The 18,728-nt window shown below is 40.0% G+C and overlaps 2 protein-coding genes across 2 annotated transcripts; one reads left to right on the forward strand and one right to left on the reverse strand.

Moving 5' to 3' along the window:
• Positions 1 to 10,542: 10,542 nt before the first annotated feature.
• Positions 10,543 to 11,222, reverse strand: LOC109939565 (cysteine-rich receptor-like protein kinase 18). The gene is made up of 2 exons (XM_020537748.1): positions 11,079 to 11,222; positions 10,543 to 10,800 (listed from the first exon to the last, which is right to left on the reverse strand). The coding sequence occupies exons 1-2, from the start codon at positions 11,220 to 11,222 to the stop codon at positions 10,558 to 10,560; spliced, it is 387 nt and encodes a 128-aa protein (XP_020393337.1). The 3' UTR covers positions 10,543 to 10,557.
• An 819-nt stretch (positions 11,223 to 12,041) lies between these two features.
• LOC103628670 (uncharacterized) lies at positions 12,042 to 17,758 on the forward strand. The gene is made up of 12 exons (XM_020538163.1): positions 12,042 to 12,229; positions 12,296 to 12,540; positions 12,617 to 12,838; positions 12,924 to 13,016; positions 13,102 to 13,203; positions 13,294 to 13,629; positions 13,712 to 13,834; positions 13,914 to 14,015; positions 16,846 to 16,908; positions 16,997 to 17,041; positions 17,128 to 17,382; positions 17,467 to 17,758. The coding sequence occupies exons 1-12, from the start codon at positions 12,046 to 12,048 to the stop codon at positions 17,533 to 17,535; spliced, it is 1,839 nt and encodes a 612-aa protein (XP_020393752.1). The 5' UTR covers positions 12,042 to 12,045; the 3' UTR covers positions 17,536 to 17,758.
• Positions 17,759 to 18,728: the final 970 nt, after the last annotated feature.

An 18,728-nucleotide genomic window follows, 5' to 3' on the forward strand; every position in this document is an offset into this window, starting at 1 on the left:
CCGCCACTAGAAATACGATTTCTAGTGGCGGTTTTCTTAAGAAACCGCCACTAGAAATCATTTTTATCCTTAATTTTTCGAGTTTTTCAAACGGCCTCGTATGACAAAACCACCAAAATAAAAGTTGTAGATCTCTAAAAGTTATGAAACTTTGTAGTTGACAACTTTTTTATTTGAACTCATTTCAGTTCTCAAAAATTGAATCTAAGTATGTCAAATTTAAAATTCAAATTTTGCAAACTACCTCGGATGAAAAAAGTGTCAAAATAAAAGTTGTAGAACTTCAAAAGTTATTTATCTTTGTAGTTGACAACTTTTTTATTTGAATTCGTTTAGGGTCTCAAATAAGCAATTTACACTCAAATGGTTGTAATATGTGGAGAAAACAACTACAAACTAGACACAAGACATGTCATAGACGGAGTGGTAGGGGAGGGTACGCGCGAGGGTGAGGTCGAATACTAACAACCGCGTAGCGCGCGAATTTTGCGCGAAAAATGCCGCGACTTGCGACTTGGGGTGGGCCTAATAAAAATAAAATTTTTAACTATTTTTAAAATATGTTTTATGTTTCCTGGAAACGATTTGCACTGGCGGTTTATTACGTCGACCGCCAGTGAAAATCGATTTTCACTGGCGGTTTTATTACGCCGACCGCCAGTGAAAATCGATTTTCACTAGCGGTCCTCAGTTACCCGCCTGTACAAATGATGATTTCTACTGGCCCCTAGCACTGGCGGTTACGAAAAACGCCACTATAAATAGGTTTACAACCGCCACTATAGAACTTCTCTGTACTAGTGATTTTGAACGAATGAAGATCTAACAACTTAATTAGTTAGCATGGATCAGTCGAGTAGCTGGGGCACCCACCCTGCATATTGTAGGTAAACTCGATCAAATCCACGCATGCAGCGAAAAGTTTTAAGGTTGTCTGACCCCTAGAGGGGCATCCCTCTATATCTCTCATCTATATCTATCTTTTACGGTTCTAAGAGATTTTTCTCGTCTATATCTCATTCCTCTCCCACGTCGTCATTTATATCTCGTTCTCTATACATTAAAGACTCGTATTAGAGACATACTTTGCTCTATTTTTTTGTACGTACGTATCTGTTATATCCTCAAATGTCTTATATACATATTTAAGTTTTGCTTAATCCATTATGTCTAAAGTATAAAAAATAGATATAAGAGAGAAAAGAGAATTTATACGTAGAGAGGATGAAGGAGTGTCTTCTACATTATTTAGATGGAGTTTTAGAGAACACCATTGGAAGTTATAGAAGTAGTCTTCTCTCTACATGCATATATATTAGAGCAGAGAGGGTATGTGAAGTCTTCCGTTGAAGATAACCTAACGTGCATGGTACACAAGCAGCCCCTGTCATAAAATAAGCGTGCTCTGGTTTCCCATCATTAATTTATAAAGGAGGTGATGTCGAACTCCACTGTGCTGTGCTGTGCACGCATGACGCGCGATCGATCCAAGAAGAATATATATACGAGATGACGACGACAACGGGACTATCCGGTTCTAATCCATTGGTATTTGGCAAAACATGCCCCACATGCATGGAGTATGAAGTATGATTTATGAACGACGACCAAGCAATTTTTCTGTTTTCTTGACGTGAGAATATATATATATATATATATATATATATATATATATATATATATATATATATATATATATATATATATATATATATAGAGAGAGAGAGAGAGAGAGAGAGAGAGAGAGAGAGAGAGAGAGAGACCTTAGCCTCGACTCTACGACGTGTTCCAGTTCTGGGTCACTGGCGTTTTCCATGCCTTTGCGTCGTGTTGACTAGACCAATTAAACTCTTGAGGCCGTCCTGTAGGTAGCGAGGATGGAGAAGACACTCGTGCGGCGATAGTTGACAGCATGCACACACTAGCGTGTGAACCGCTGCGCTCCCTGCCAGTGGCGGATCCAAGATTGATACAAGAGGGGGCTACTAAGACTAACAAAAAAAAATTTAAACCAAACAAAAAAATAATTAAACCCCTGGATCCGCCACTGCCCATGCACATTGAAAACATCAAGCAATAATTAAACATCATGTCCATCTTATTCCTATAATTAAACACGAAATTACTATCAAATAAATAATCAAATTCAAATCAAACTTCAAATCACAAACCCCTGCTCTGCTCGGCTGGACAACAGCGGTGGGCGGTGGCCTGTGGCCGCGGTGCTCCGGGCCTCGGCGGTGCTCCGGGTCCAGGCGCTGGCGGGGTAAGCGTCGCTGCGGCCAGGGGCGGATTTACGGCCAGGGGTGGCCTGCGGGCTCCGCTCATGCGGCGGTCCGGCTCAGCGGACGGCAGCTTTGGCCTCCAGCGACTAGGCAAGCAACGCTGCGTGCCTGCGCCGCTGTGTGCTGCGGGCATCGGGCCGTGAGCGCCTGGGCGGTGGCGCGGACGCGCGGTGCCGCGAGTCTTCCACGGCTGACGGCCTAGCAGGCGGCGGCTGGATTAGGTTAGGCGCGGCCGCGCGAGGCTGGACAGTGGGCACGAAATCGCAGCACGAGGCAGAGCTGGGCATAAAATCGCGATGGACCTATTGCTCGCGTTACTGGGCCGCGACCGGGGCTGCAGCCCAGGCAGCCCCGGTCGTAAATCCGCCCCTGCTCCCTGCAGGAGACATGACATGCATTCGGAGATGCCGTCGGAGCCAGCATGCGTGTGAAGCTGTTGCAGACCGTGCTGAGCTTCAGTTGTCTACAGATCTCTGGTTTAAAGCGTTCTGACTTGGCATCCAGATCTGGTTTAGATCGATTATTTGAACGTTGGGTTAGGGCGTCCCCAACATACACATACTGCATACAAATCGCTAGCGCAGAGCAAATAAAAAAAAAAATAGAGGAAAACGTTAGAAGAAAATGGGGACCACAGAGCCAAGGACAGTAGATTCTTTGGGCTTCGTGTGAGCTTGATGCTTGAGTCCTAGCTAGAGGCTGTGTTTTAGCTAATCTATTTCTTCTGTGTATAATAATAAAATATAGGGTCTGTTTGGTTTACTACCTAACTTGTCATACTTTGTCTAACTTTTCTGCCTAAGGTTAGTTCTTTAATTCGAACGATTAACTTTAGGCAAAGTGTGACACAGTTAGTCACGAACCAAACGGACCCATAATTTGTGTTAGCTATTTGAGTTGCTGTTGGGGATGCCCTCAGCGTGTGATAGGCAAATTAAGTTTGGTAGTGTATACTGTGGCAGCGGTAACACTGTGTTTCACCCTCTCATTCCACCATCATCCAAAAGAATAGAAATGGTGCCTGCGAGCGGACACGTGCAAAGTCCACGCCAAAGCTTTCACTGTTGTAAGCCATGCCGATCGATATGATCGACGGGCGGCTGTGGCTGGTGGCTGGAAGTCAGGAACGGACAGCAAGGACTAGTAGTGTGTTAGCGATGCGGTTGGGCCAGAAGCTGGACCAAACAAGATATTGGGCTTGCAGGCGTGGTGGGTGACAAGGCCCACAAGAGGAATGCGATGGTATTTAGCTTACACTCTGTTAACGTGTCCTTTCATAATACAGGTCTTTGATGTATAGAGTCAGCTCGAGGTATAGATGACATTGATAGAGCATTTACAAGAGACTATCTAACTGACTCGTCCAACCAAATTTTGGCTACTTAATAGCAAAATAACTCTTCAATAAACTAGACATTCAACTCACCAAACTATCTGGCTCTCTAGCTAAATTAGTTCTCTCACTAGTCAAACTTAGCTAGCCACTCCGGTTAGCCAAACTAATTTGGCTGTTGTACAGTCTGTTTGAGTGATATGCTACATATAGAGTTTAATTTTTATAGAGAGGTAAATAGAGAGTCAAATAGAGAGAGTAAAAAATAGAGAGTTGCTTGGAGATGCTTTTAGAGAGGAATAAGATATATATAGGATAGAAATTTAGAGTAAAATGACAGAAATAGAGAAGGGGCATAGAACTATAGAAGGTACCGTTGGAAAGTGTTATGAATTCAGCGTAGTACTAAGTCTCTAATATTGAAAATCCAAGGTCAAACATTTTTGTCATGATAGCATTAGAGTCCTTGCATATCTTGTCGACTGAAATAGAGTTATGATCATGGCTTCCTTTAGAGTGTTAATCTCTAGCTATCATGTAGAATCGGCTTCGTTCATCCTTATTGTATAACTCGATCCTTGGCAAGATCTAAGTCAAGTCGACGGGTAAGATGACTTCAGAACCATATACTAGGAAGAAAAGTGTTGGTTTTTGTTCTCGGATGCTATACACCAAGAACAAAGCAACACAATCGTTAATAATTAGAGACTTTCGTCTTTCGAAGCATTATCTCCCATGGGATATAATGATCTTCAGACGAAGGTCATGAAGGGCATACCTTCATCATTTCAGTAACACTACTAGAAAACCCCCCTTGTAAGTACGTTTTAGTTGTAGCGCACACAAAAGCGTCTCTACGGCGGTACATAAAGATGTTATTTGAAACAATTTTAAGAACGCATCAAAATGTTACGGTATTTGACACGCTTTCAACGTGAAGAGATACCTAAACACAATTTCTAACACGCTATTAAAATCGTATTAGAATGACACGAAATTAGACACGCTTTCAATCGTCAGTAACCTATAGACACGTTGCAAAACACGTATTAAAATCGTCTATAGGAACCTTAAGACGCTTTTTGATATGCAATTAAAAACGTATAAAAATGACATAGTTAGACATGCTTTCAATACGTGACTAACATGAAGATACGTCATAAAGCGCATCGAATAACCGTTATTAGCCACATAGAGATGTTTTTATGTGATAACGAAATATCTCTAGTTGATATGAAATTAGATACGCTTTTAACCGTTACTACTTGAAGACACGTTTTAATGTGTATTAGCAATTTATCCTTAACCATGTAGAGATGTTTTTGGTGTAAAATTTAAAACATGTAACCTACGACCGAGGTATATTAGTCACCATAGTTGTTGTGTGGTATATCTTCCACTAGAGCTAACATGACATATATTATAGGAGGCTAAAACAATATAATGTTAACATTAATTGTGTTTAGCTAGTGTATGTTGTATAGGTCTAATAAAGGCATAATAATAATAATAATAATAATAATAAATTAGAAAAAAATATGGTCATGCCCACTTGAAATGGGAAAAAGTATGGTCACTCACTCGATAATAATAAATAGAAAAAGCGCCTGATTTGGGCACACTCATAACCAGAAAACATCAAAGCTAAGAATAATTAAATAAGCCATGTTACAAGTCTCATGGATTGTAGTATTTAATCAAATAGAAAAATTTGTACACTAAACAACATTAACCCAACAAGTTGGCACCTCCTATCTAAAGTAACACATATTAGTTCATTCTGATTCACAGTGCAAGTAAAAAACCCACAATATTCTTTTATAGCATTAGATGACCAGAAAACCTAAGCCTTGTCTGCTAACTTTCTTCATCGAGTTATACACCCATGTCAAAATTATCTCTTGGGCTAACTCTCACCACAGTGTTCCATGGTTCAGCTTTTGGGTTTTGGACATAAAAGACTTGCTGAATTTGTGATGAAAATACAAAAGGATCATCATCTAGTTTATCACCAGTGTGTATTTTCCGAGAAAAATTCACATGACTGTATCCGAACTCATCTTGTCGCAACCCAGCTTTATGATGAACATCATACCATTCACACTTGAAAAGCACTACCTTGTAGTTTGCATATGACAATTCAACTATATCTAATAATCTGCCAAAATAATTAACCCCGTCATCAGCAATGTTGACCACACCACTGTTTTGTGTCAACCGTGCAGCCTCACGACTCAAAGTGTGGAACCTCAAACCATTAATAATGTAACCATTGTATGTCACTCCATATCTGTTTGGTTTTGCAGCCAAAGCTCGGACCTTTGTCGTGATCCCTGTTCCATCACCTAATATAACCTGTATATAAGGAAAAACGCTCACGTACATTTCTTTTATTAGTTCTATGCCAAATTTGCAATAATTTTAGATGTACAGACCTTTTGCTCCAACCAGTCAGGAAAGTGTTGATCCATCAAATTCTGAATGGAGGAAGGTGTTAGATTAATTGAGGGATGTAATTTTCTTTTCTCCTCATCCAAGAATTCTCTACAACAATAGTATCAGTGTCATGTCAGCAAATAGCAGTAAAAAATAAATACAAGTTACTGGTTATAATAAATGTGATGTTGTGTGTTTTAGAAATACTGAACGCACCTGCGGAAATCTTCAAGTTCATCACAATGCCGCAACACATATCGATGAGCCTGAACAAGAAGCTGCTTATCAAGGTTGACGACAGTACTCTTTCCAATAGGTTCACCAGCAGTATCAAACAAATACATGTTTGCTATTTCATCAGATGGTCCAGGATTTCTAGATGGCCTTGTAAAACGTGTAGTTCCTTCTATAAATCTGGAACAAAAGGTCAAGCACTCCTCCATGCAATATCCTTCAGCTATTGATCCTTCTGGTTGAGCTTTATTCTTCACAAGTGCCTTCAGCTTAACAAAAAATCTAAATGCAATAATTGACACATGTAAGTTAAAACTGAATTATTGATTATCATTGTGCAAATTAATTAAAGTTGACTACATACCTCTCCATGGGGTACATCCACCGGTACTGAACCGGACCTCCTAGTTTAACTTCTTCCACCAAGTGCACCATCAAATGCACACTTACAGTAAAGAATGATGGCAGGAAAATTCTCTCCATATCACAAAGTGTCATCACAATACTGTCTTGAAGCTGCTCCAGCTCAGCAACATCTATGACCTTGGAGCACAACTTCTTGAAGAAGTTAGATAACTGAACAACTACTTTCATGACATCCTTGCTAGGGTAACAAGACAGCAGTGCCACTGGAAGAATGTCATGCAGTAAAATATGATTGTCATGACTCTTTAGTCCAGTCAATGTACAATCTTTCATATTTACACACCTAGATATATTTGATGCATACCCATCTGGAGTCCTGAGGTTCTGAATTACTGAGCAAAAAATCTCTTTTTGGTCTTTAGACATAGTAAAAGGTGCATCAGGAGTTGTTTGCTTTCCTTGAGCATCTACAACAGGATGAAGATCCTCTCGAATTCCAAGTTCAACTAAATCTAGTCGGGCATTCAGATCATCCTTTGTTTTATGACAAATATTCAATAGAGTGGCGATAAAGTTGTCACACACATTTTTTTCTAAGTGCATTACATCTAGATTGTGTCTTAGTTTGTTGTGTTCCCAATATGGTAGTTGAAAGAAAATTGACCTCTTTTTCAGCCAATCTTCTGGTTTCTTCTCCACTTTACCAGAACCCCCATCTAATTCCTTCTTTTCTCCTAGTCTTGTACGCTTGCGTTTCTGACCACTTTTATCTTCGACTTTCTTATTCTTGCCTTTCTTCTTACCCACCTTGGATGTTCTCTCCCCTTTCCCTAACACGAACTCTTTGCCTTCCAACATTTTCAAAACAGTAGTTCCACTCATTTTTTCAGGTGAAAGTCCAGTCTCTACCAAGCCATCAAATTGCATCCTTTGCCTTCGGTATTTGTGATTTATTGGCAGCCAGCGACGATGTCCCATATAGCACATCTTTTTACCTTTCTTCAGGTGAAATGATTTTGTAGCTGGACCACAAGAAGGACATGCATATCTACCGCTCGTGGTCCATCCATATAGGTAAGCTAGTGCAGGAAAATCATTTATAGTCCACAATAATGCAGCTCGAAGAGTAAAATTCTTTTCTGAGGAGGCATCAGGTGTTCTATCTATTCCCGCCCACAAAAGTAATAGTTCATCGATAAGGGGCTGCAAATATACATCTACATCATTACCTGGAGAATTTGGTCCAGGTATGATCATTGACAAAATTAAAGATGTTTGCTTCATGCAGATCCAAGGTGGAAGGTTGTAGGGAACAAGCATTACTGGCCATGTACTGTGCTTTAAATTCTTGTTCCCAAAAGGGTTAAATCCATCACTAGCTAGACCAAGGCGTACATTACGAGCATCTTCTTTAAAGTCAGGATATCTACGATCAAAGTCTTTCCAAGCATCACCATCTGCTGGGTGGCGTAGTTTTCCATCCTTTGTTCGCCCCTCATCATGCCAACGCATGTCATCTGAAGTTTTGGTAGATGAAAATAACCTTTGGATCCTAGGAATCAATGGAAAGTAACGCAACACTTTGGCTGGTTTCCTTTTCCCCTTAGGTTTCACTACAGAGGCATTTGAATCCTTCTTATCAACTTTCCAACGAGAGCTCTCACACACGTGACAAAAATCTTGTTTGGCAAAATCACCTCGAAAAAGAATGCAATCTTTGGGGCAAGAATGGATTCTCTCATAATCAAGACCTAAGTCACGGATGATTTTCTTCGCTTCATAGTATGTCTTGGGTAGATTAGCTCCAGGAATACCAGATAGCAGATCCATTAGTCCTGTAAATGATTCTTGTGACCAACCATGTAAGCACTTCAAGTGATATAAGTGGACTAAAAATGACAGCCTAGAATATTTACACCCAGAAGAAAATATTCTTGCATCTGCATCCTTCAATAAGCTTGCATATATATTCTGTTGCCTCCCCAAAGTATCTCCTTCCGCTAGATTCATATTATCCTCAGTGGCATTATGTTCCACATCTACAGATCCAGACTGAATATCATCTGCTTCAGCACCAATTATACTTGCAGCCCTTCCAAATGCAGCCTGCAAGAGTTCTTGCATGTCATCCAATCTTCCATCCTGGTGGTCTCGTATTGGACCTGAAGTAGTCAAATTTGCACTGATATTTGGTACATCAGCAAGTTCTATAGATGGCCTGTCATATTTTTCACCATGATGAACCCAGATAGTATAACCTTTAATAATACCATCACATCTCAGATGTGTCCTGACCTCATCACAGCTGTGGTTATATCTATTTTTGCAGTTTATGCATGGACAAAGTATCTCGCTACCTTGTGGAAGGTCCCGGTAAGCAAATGCTAAAAACTCCTCAACGCCATTTTTGTATGCAGTGTCCAATCTTGATTCTTTCATCCAACTTCGATCCATCAATCTTTATATTATGACCTATTAAAGTTGAATAAAACCCGTAAGCATTTATCCAAACCAGTTTAATTTATCTGTCTAAATCTCTACTAGCAATCTATCAACAACTCCAATCGAAACACAAATTTACTAGCGGGATAGAGAAGGCAGTCAGCAGCACCTCAGCGGTCACTGGTCAGTCGGTTAGCCGCTCAGAGCCTTGGACAGTCGGACCTCAGCAAGCGACGCTCGGGCCTCCGCAAGCCTCAGCTGCTGGTGGGCCTAAACCGTGACAACACCTAATTCTGTTCCGTGGTACCTGTTCCGCGGTTCGCCCAAGCAGACAAAGATACGCTCCATTGCGCAAGGATACGCTTCATTTTATAACCAGCCGCCGGTCCATCTGGGGAGGAGAGGGCGGTTTCCGAGCCGTCGCATCAGGTCCGATCCGCTCGATTCGCCGGCGGCGCCACCAGGTGATGCCTCCTCCTTCCTCTTCCCCAATCCGTGTTTCTGATGGTGCCGTCGAGGAGGGTGCCGATGGGTGAGGCATGCGGTACACGACGCGGTCGTAGGGCACGACGCCATCCTCGGCGCTGTCGTACGTGCCGAGCCACACGCGCGCGCCGTAGGGGGAGTCCGGGAACACCAGGGATCCGTGTGCCGAGCCACACGCGCGCCGTAGGGGGAGTCCGGGAACACCAGGGATCCGCGTGCCGAGCCACACGCGCGCCGTAGGGGGAGTCCGGGAACACCAGGGATCCGCGTGTCGAGCCACACGCGCGCGCCGTAGGGGGAGTCTGGGAACGCCAGGGATCCGCGCTCGTAGGGGGAGTCCGGGAACGCCAGGCGGAGTCGTGTGGCAGCTGAATCTTCCTGACATATATAGCTTGGGTCTCATATTCTTACAGATGGTGAGTGATTACAGGGAATAGCATATTATCATATATTTGTAGGTATCTGCAAAACAGATTGAGACACAATTACATATTAAAAATTAGTAGAGGCACAGTTATGTATTAAAGATCAGTATAGGCATACATTGAATGCTAGGTGCAGTGGCTCTGGTATATCTTACAGAGCATACGACTAGGAAACCTGAAAAGGTCTAAAACTGGTATTTCCGATCTCCATTGGCTGTGATGATTGTTCTTGTTCATAGTTCGAATCCCATCATAGTGCTGATCTTCCCTCTACACTACACTGCTGCTTGGATAGGCTCTTCTACTATGTCCCCATCTTCCAAACACCATCCAGTTTTTGGCTAGCATGTGCTTGTAGTGACTATTGTATTAGTTATTACTGACTTGCAGGATGGATGTATTTGCTTAGTTAAAATAAAAGATAGTTGTGTTTGCTCATCTGATCATTATGATTTATGAGCACACATATTTATTAACGTATATGATTATTTTTATATTTTATTGAAACGAGAGCTATTTTTCGCGACATTACATAAGGTCTTGCAACATCCTATATTACTGACACATCTACTTTCGCATAGGAGTAAGCTGGCTGCTTTGGTTCTGGCAAAGTGACGCTATCGCTGATAAGAACTGCAACGACATCAGGCATTGTGGGACGATCTACTGTTTTTTCTTGAACACACAGCAAGGCCACAGCAAGGTATTTCATCAGCTCTTCCAGTTCGTAGTCATCACCAAAGGATTGATCAATGAACTCATTCCATCTTCTATCCTTCCACAGTTCCCAGGCCTGAAAAGAAAATTGATTCTTTACATGTGTATGGTGGTATAGCTTTAGCTGTTAGATGTATCTACAACTCCTAGTGCTAGACAATAGCAATAAAACAGGGAGGTACAGGAAAACACCCTATGCTTTGAGCCCTATACTTCATGGAAAGAAATAATGTACAACACCATACAGATACACTATCAATAGTTACTGATCTGTTAGTATAATGTAATCTTGTTATAAGGGAAAACATATCTGTTTTACCAATTCTACAGATTTTCGAGTCCTTGGTTGCTTACGTATTCAAGAAGGTTGTAGAACTCTCCATTGTGCTGAAAACCTGAGCTCCTCTTTCCACTTATAATCTCAAGAAGCAGGACCCCGAAACTAAAAACATCTGACTTGATCGAGAGAAGGCCATCAGACACATATTCAGGAGCCATATATCCACTAGAGAAGGAGAGAATGCATGTAGTCAGAATGCAAATGCTTTGATATAAATATTAGTAACAGAACTGTACCGATCTAGTTCAGTCGACTGCAGACCCAGATTCAGCCTCCCTTTTCTCCTATTTCTCCATAAGAATAGAGCTACCCTCCCACATCAAACTTATTCACTGAACATTGATCTTTCAATTTGTTGTAAACTTCCAGAGTCAATACCTTACATGTTTCGAGTTATAGAGCCCCAAAGTGAGGCATATCACACATGGACCATAGTTTCACTCTACTGAAAACTGAACCCAGAATTTCAGAATTTCAGACTGTCAAGTTTTGGTCTAAAGGGTGAAATCTAAGATCAGACTGGCACGTGCTTGCAGGGGATGCAAGAATGGATCGTTCTCATTGGTCTTCGCCTGCAACAGCCACATTTGCTTCTGGCTGTTTCTGTTCTTTCTTCTCTCTTTTCTAACTAGCTATCCACTAAAGAAAACAGCAAGAATAAAAAGCTAGCTATCCAACGAGATTAATACTAACTAGTGAATCTTATTCAGACTAACATGCTGTCCATATGATTTGCTACTGCCACCTGCAATTTCTGCCTGTTCTGAAGGCTGTATTGAACCTGTACATAATCTGATATGTGTTTGCCTATTTTGTTTATGAAAATTATAGAATGAAATGTTTGTTTCTTGCCTAAATTTTGGATAATGAAATTCCTAATTTCTAATCTTAGCTCTTAACTGAGAATGCAATTTCACAAGGCAACTAACATGCTCATCTTTTATTTTCTTGATCTCCTATATGTAATAAGCAGAATCAATCATGACAAGAGGACTTCGAAGATTAAAGAATTTGAACATTGATGGAGATGGTGCAGAAGCTGCTCAGGAGGAGCACGAAAATGTGGCAGATAATGAGAACAATGAAAGTTTACAGTCCCCTCCTGATGTTGATGGTTTATTAGTCCGCCTGCCACACCAACCTCGAAGTCCAATTAAGATCATATGTAAGTTTCAGGTTTGTTCTTGTATATCTTGGTACAATGTGAAATCTTACATTTTCATATATGCAGGGCCAAATGGAGAGGTTAGACAGATTATAGGGGAATTCACACTTTCAAATTTACTAGCATTACAAGGAGGAAAGGTAATTGTAGAGACAGATGAAAATGGTGTCCCAAATGAAAGGTCAGCCTCCATTCTTGGGCAGCACCTTGGCCATGTAGCAGAAAGCCCAACCTTAGCCCCTTTAGACATCCCAAGATTTGACAATAGCAGGTTTAATTCACACAAGGAACAAATAATAAAGGATGTTGAGGTAATTTTTTGTTATCGGTGCAAGCATGTACCTTCATTTTTTATATATGTACTAACATTTACCTTCCTGTATGTAGCTAAAGTTTGCCTTCCCAAGGCAAACCATACATCTTACAAGGGACTGGATCCTAAGGACAGTTAATAATAGGTGGCGAGCGTACAAATCTAAGTTGAAGAAACAATACTTCAATCGTGACGAGAGAACTCTAGAAGAAATCCTAATAAGAGAGAAGCCACTTACGACTAATGAACATCAATGGAGATCTCTAGTTGGAATTTGGTGCCAAGAGCAACATAAGGTGCCATCTATTTACTCAACACGTTTATATCAATTTTTAATCAAGGAATGTTACATTATTGCTTAATCATTGCCTGTCTTTGCAGAAATTATGTTCCACAAACTCTCGTTGTGCAAAAGAACAGAAAACTGCACACACATGTGGGAGGAAAAGCCTTGCTAGATTAAAAAAAGAGATGGTGATAAATATTCATCCATATTTGTTAAATTTCACTATCATCTATCTGAGGATTGAAATGATAGCCAAATAACTAAATTATGCAGGAAACCAGAACTAAACGAAAGGTTCATAGGATAGAACTATGGGAGGCAGCTCATAAAAAGAAGAATGGTAGATACACAACAGAAAAGGCAGAGACACTGATGGTACGTACATTTTCTGGTATAAATGATTTATGCTTGATCTAAAAATCAGCTTATAGTTCCTTAACCTTCATATATACTTTGTTTCAATAGGCTGCATCTTATGAGGAATTTAAAAAAAGGAGAGGGAACAATGATGGTAATCGTCTTTCATCTAAAGATTACAATGAAGTGTTCAATGATATTGTTGCCAAGGATTTCAAAGCACGTGGGTACTATGATGATAAGTACTGGAGTCAAGTACAAGCTTTTCAAGGTTTACCGTTTGTTAATCAAACGGAGGAAGAAAGAATGTACCAAGAGAAAGTAAATGAAATTGACAATAAAATGGAATCCGTGAGTGGTCTCATGAAGCATTGGCTTACTTTTATGTCAAAAAAGTATCCAGAAGATTTAACCCCAGAAATGAGAGAAGCTTTACAAAATGAAGTAAGCTTGCATTCAACAATGGCCCCCTCCCTCTCTAGAATAAGAGCATATTTTTAACAGTATGTTGGTTCAAATATTTCAGGGTGGTGATAGTTATGACCAATGCAATGAAGATGACAAATCTGAAAATTATGCTGCCAAAGATACGAGTAGCATCCAAGAAGATTCAAATGCTGACGTGACCTCTCGAACAAATGAAGTGCATGTATACTTCCTTTATTTCAATTATTAAATATCATTAGCTACTATATAATAATATTCAAGCTCTTGCTAATGGCTTGTAGAACATGGTTCATGTCGAGCAGCAGCAACAACAATCTGGCCATAGAAGTCTTGGACGAGCTCAAGTCCATACATCTGCACCACATGAGCAAACACCTTTAAAGGTATGTTAGAAAGGCCTACTCAATTACCAATGCACATGTATCTTGTATTTTTTTGTATTTTGTTACCTGCTTCAAAGTTGTTATTTTGCAAATGATTAAGCCTCCCCCGCAGCCTGAATCAAGTTTTTAGCATCAGCCTGAATCACACCAACAATCAAAATAAAATTACAGTGAAAGCAAATTCAGATTGATCTAAGACTTTTGCCCTAAAATTCTAAATTGTGTTCATTTATATGATGGTCAATTGGTCATCATACCAAAAGGGAGAGCATGAGTGAATGAGAGTCAATTATCCCAGTACTAGGTGATAGTAAGATCTCCATTTAAAAATGCAGACTTAACATCCATGTGGTGTACCTCCCACTCACGTTGAGCTGCCAAAGCCAGGAGTAACCTCACTGTCTCCAGCCTTGCAACAGGAGCAAAAACCTCATCATAATCAACTCCATGGATTTGTGCATACCCTTTTGCCACTAGCCTGGCTTTGTATTTTACCACCTTTCCGGTTGCATCCCTTTTTACCTTGAACACCCACTTCAGACCGATAGTCTTGTGATCTTTTGGCAGTTCTGTAACTTCCCAGGTCTCATTCTGATGAATTGACTTTATCTCTTCTTCCATGGCATTCCTCCAGCAGTCTTGTTCAATAGCTTGCTCAAAATTTTTTGGTTCATCGGCAGCCAACATGCACAGCCCACTGTACTCGAAATCTTGGATTTCTTCAGTTGAGTCAAACAAATTCGCTAGTGTTCTGTACCTCAATGGTACTCCTTCTGAAAATTGAGGACTCTGTACAGGAGGAGACACCATACCTGTAGTCTGAGCTGTACTTGTCAATGGAGTGTGTGGTGAGCTGGGAACTGCATCATGTCCCACTGCACTCCCCTGGCTTGCTGAGAGATCCCCTTCAGTAGTTGGTTCAGAGGATGCTTCAATATTGCTTTCAGTTGATATTGTCGGAGTTTGGTCACAGAACTGATGGTCTACAACAAATGTTTCAGTCACCTTATCACCTGTGTTAAGCACTAAACTCTCCCAGTCCCATGGTGTGTTTTCTTCGAAAACAACATCTCTGCTAACAACCAGTTTATTTGTGGCAGGATCAAAAAATCTATAGCCTTTTGAACCTGATTCATAGCCAATGAACATCATCCTTCTTGATCTGTCAGCTAACTTATTCAAACCAGGACCAGCTAGCTTTACATGTGCTACACATCCAAAGACTTTTAGATGACCAACACTTGGTTTCTTACCATGCCATGCTTCATATGGGGTCTTTGAGATAAGAGCTTTAGTGGTTGATCTATTCAGAAGATAGACAGCTGTTCTAACAGCTTCTCCCCAAAACACTGAAGGAACTTTCATTGTCTTCAGCAAACACCTTGCCATTTCCACCACTATTTGGTTTCTTCTTTCCACTACCCCATTTTGCTGTGGAGAGTATGGAGTAGTAGTGTAGTGTTTAATTCCTTCTTGGCTGCAGAAATTTGAGAATAAATTTGAAATGAATTCCCCACCCCTGTCTGTCCTCATGGCTTTCAGCCTTCTACCAGATTCAACTTCAGCCCTCATTTTTATGCCTTTGAACAATTCAAATGCTTGATCTTTTGTTTTGAGCATCTCCACCCACATATATCTACTATGATCATCTACCACTAGCAGAAAATATGAGGCACCCCCCACACTCTTAGGAGTTATTTGACCACATAAATCTGCATGAAACAAATCAAGGTTTTCTTCTGCTCTAAAACCAGATACCTGTGGGAAAGGCTTTCTATGTTGTTTTCCTAAGACACACCCATCGCATACTTGCTCTACTTTCTTCACATTTGGCATCCCCACTACCAGATTTTTCTCACCCAATTCCTGTAAAGCTCTGAAATTCAAATGTCCATACCTAGCATGCCACTGCCATGCCTTTTGATCTGAATTTGCTAACAGACATATAGGTGAAGATAAACCAAATCTGACAGTATACAGCCTATTTCCAGTTCTAGGAGCAGAAATCAACAGGTTGTGTTCCAGATCATAAATGCACAGCTTCCCATTTTTGCCCTCAAAAAGAAAACCTTTTTCTTCCAGTTGACCCAAACTTACTATATTACACTTCAACTCAGGAATGTAATAAACATCAGTCAAAACCTTATGACCACTCTTACGGTCTTGGATCACAACAGAGCCCATACTGGGCAGTCTCCAGTACACCAGCGATTCTACGCGGTACACAAACAGATTTATAATTTAACTACCCGAGCTAATGCAGCTAAATGCACTGATAACATATTGACATGATTACAGAATGGCTAAATGCAACACCATCTCCATAGCTTCAGAACCCTCCATCAACTGAAGATCATCCACCCCGCTTTCTTTGGCATTTCTGAGAAGCATGTTCAGCTTTGGAACCTCTGCAGCACCAGTGGCAACGATGAGTTTGCTGATTCGTTTGTGGGCAACACCTCATTTTTCACAGTACTTGTAGAGCATTTCCTTTCCCCTTACACAAAGGCTAGCCTACAAAAGGCAATCCGCAGGTAGAATATGTGATACATTAATTAAGGGCTCCATGTAGTGCCTGTAAAGTTAGAACTATTTTCAAGTTAGATGCTGAATTCTCATATATACTAACGTGTGCTGAATCATCTAGAATCCTAAAGCAACTCTACTGTTATAAGATGTTCAGAACTGGTCTGCTAGCTTTTGGAAGGATTAGCTTTCTTTTGCAACTCTAGGGTTCAGTAATTGGTTCCTATTCGTCTACATTCCCTGTTAAAATCTAATATTTATAATTTTCTTTTTCTATAATAATTGAGTGAAACTATACCTGTAGGAGGCACAACTTGATGGCAATGTAGTCAAAGATTTGCCAAGTGATCCTATATTGCACAACATGGTATGTCTAAGCTAATTGTATTATTGTTTCAATTAAAATATAAAGCATAATTTGATTAAGTGATGCTATGATTTGATGTTTATTATAGAGAACTCGAAGGGTTCAAGCTGCCAGCATGGGCATATCAGAATCAGTATGTGGTTTTATTTGCCTTGTTTCTTTCCAATTATGACGTTGTTTTTACCAAAAGATCATATGTTCATGTTTTGTAATTTGTAGAGACAAAAGCAAGTCTACCTTATTTCACTGATAAACAAAGGCAGAGTTGTGGCCAAAGGGAAGTTAGTGACTACAGATAGCCAAAGAGAAATATTAGGAGCAAAGCTTGGACCAGAATATTGTGGGGTTCTTGTTGAAGGCCTTGAAAATATTGAACTTGGCAATATTATATATGAGGAGGTACCTAGACCATCTAATCAGATTCGTACACTAATTGATGCTATTGGCTATGTTATTCCTTGGCCAATTACACATGTAAGTTTCTTTTTTATTTGAAATAGTACATGTGTCCCCATAACAACTTCAAATTGAGTTATTGATCTAACACATGTTTCATAGGTGAAACAAGCTAGAAGCTCATCTTGTACCCGCAACAAGTTGGTACCTGCAGCACGTGGACAAAGCTAGATGGCGTGGACAAAGCTAGATGGGAAGCCTAGTATAATTGCAAAGTGAATCAGTTAGATTCTAGTAGTTACTAAAATTTTTAAGTGATATTTGTATGATATTGCCACTTTGGCTTTGCTTCTTTGTGAACACAATTGGCAGTTACTGAACATGTTTGCTATCGAGTTAGTTAGCTTCTTGATATTTTGCCAAGGCCAAAAGCAATATTATTGAGGGTTTATAATTTGATTTTTTTAACATTCATCTCGATGCACATTTATATATATAAATGTATAAATGAAAACATCTTTTTTTGGCACGTAATAAAGTGTTACAGTATAACGTGTCTATATTATTACAAACAAATATAGATGTATGTACAGAATCGTTTCTACAGGTCTTAATACACACTTTGACGTTACTATATAACGTATTGATATGCGTAGGCACACAATACAAACGTGGCTATATTATTGTTTCTACTTTTGTTAACACGCGTTTTGGCATTACTATAAAATGTGTCACTCGCCAGTTCAGCTGACACGTCACCTTTCCACATCACCTGCCACGTCATTTTTCCACATCACCTGCCATGTCACCTATCCACATCACCTGCCATGTCATCATTCGTGTCACCTACTATATCGTCTCTATACTCCTTAATGTGCAATAAAGCGTCACTATAAAACGTGACTATAGTAATACACATGAATTATGAATGTATCTATAATATCGTATCTATATTTTTTCACACATAATAAAACGTTACTATATGACGTAACAACAATAATAGACACATGTTATATGCGCATCTATAAAAGCGTATCAATGTGTCTAAACATGCATCTAACGTGTCTATGAAACGTCTATTCATCTAATATATACGCTTACGATAATCGTTTCTACAAAGTCTGATACGGTCCATACGAAGACGCTTCTAACACGTTTTTGGAAAGCGTGCGTACATTCATATAGAGACGAATTAAAGCGTGCCTATTGTCCAAAAAAGCATAGCTACAAGGGGGGTTTTCTAGTAGTGTAAGCATGAATGTAAACATGTACATATGAAACACAAAGGAATATGAATAATCATTTTAAATCATTAGACTATTCATATTCTTATTTTATATAAACATGAATAAACATCAACGATATTTATATTACATTTGTACCTTTGGCTTGACAGAAGGTGAAAAAGCGGGAGTGACACGTGA

The sequence above is a fragment of the Zea mays genome, chromosome 5 (genome assembly GCF_902167145.1).
Source record: "Zea mays cultivar B73 chromosome 5, Zm-B73-REFERENCE-NAM-5.0, whole genome shotgun sequence".
NCBI lineage: Eukaryota > Viridiplantae > Streptophyta > Magnoliopsida > Poales > Poaceae > Zea > Zea mays.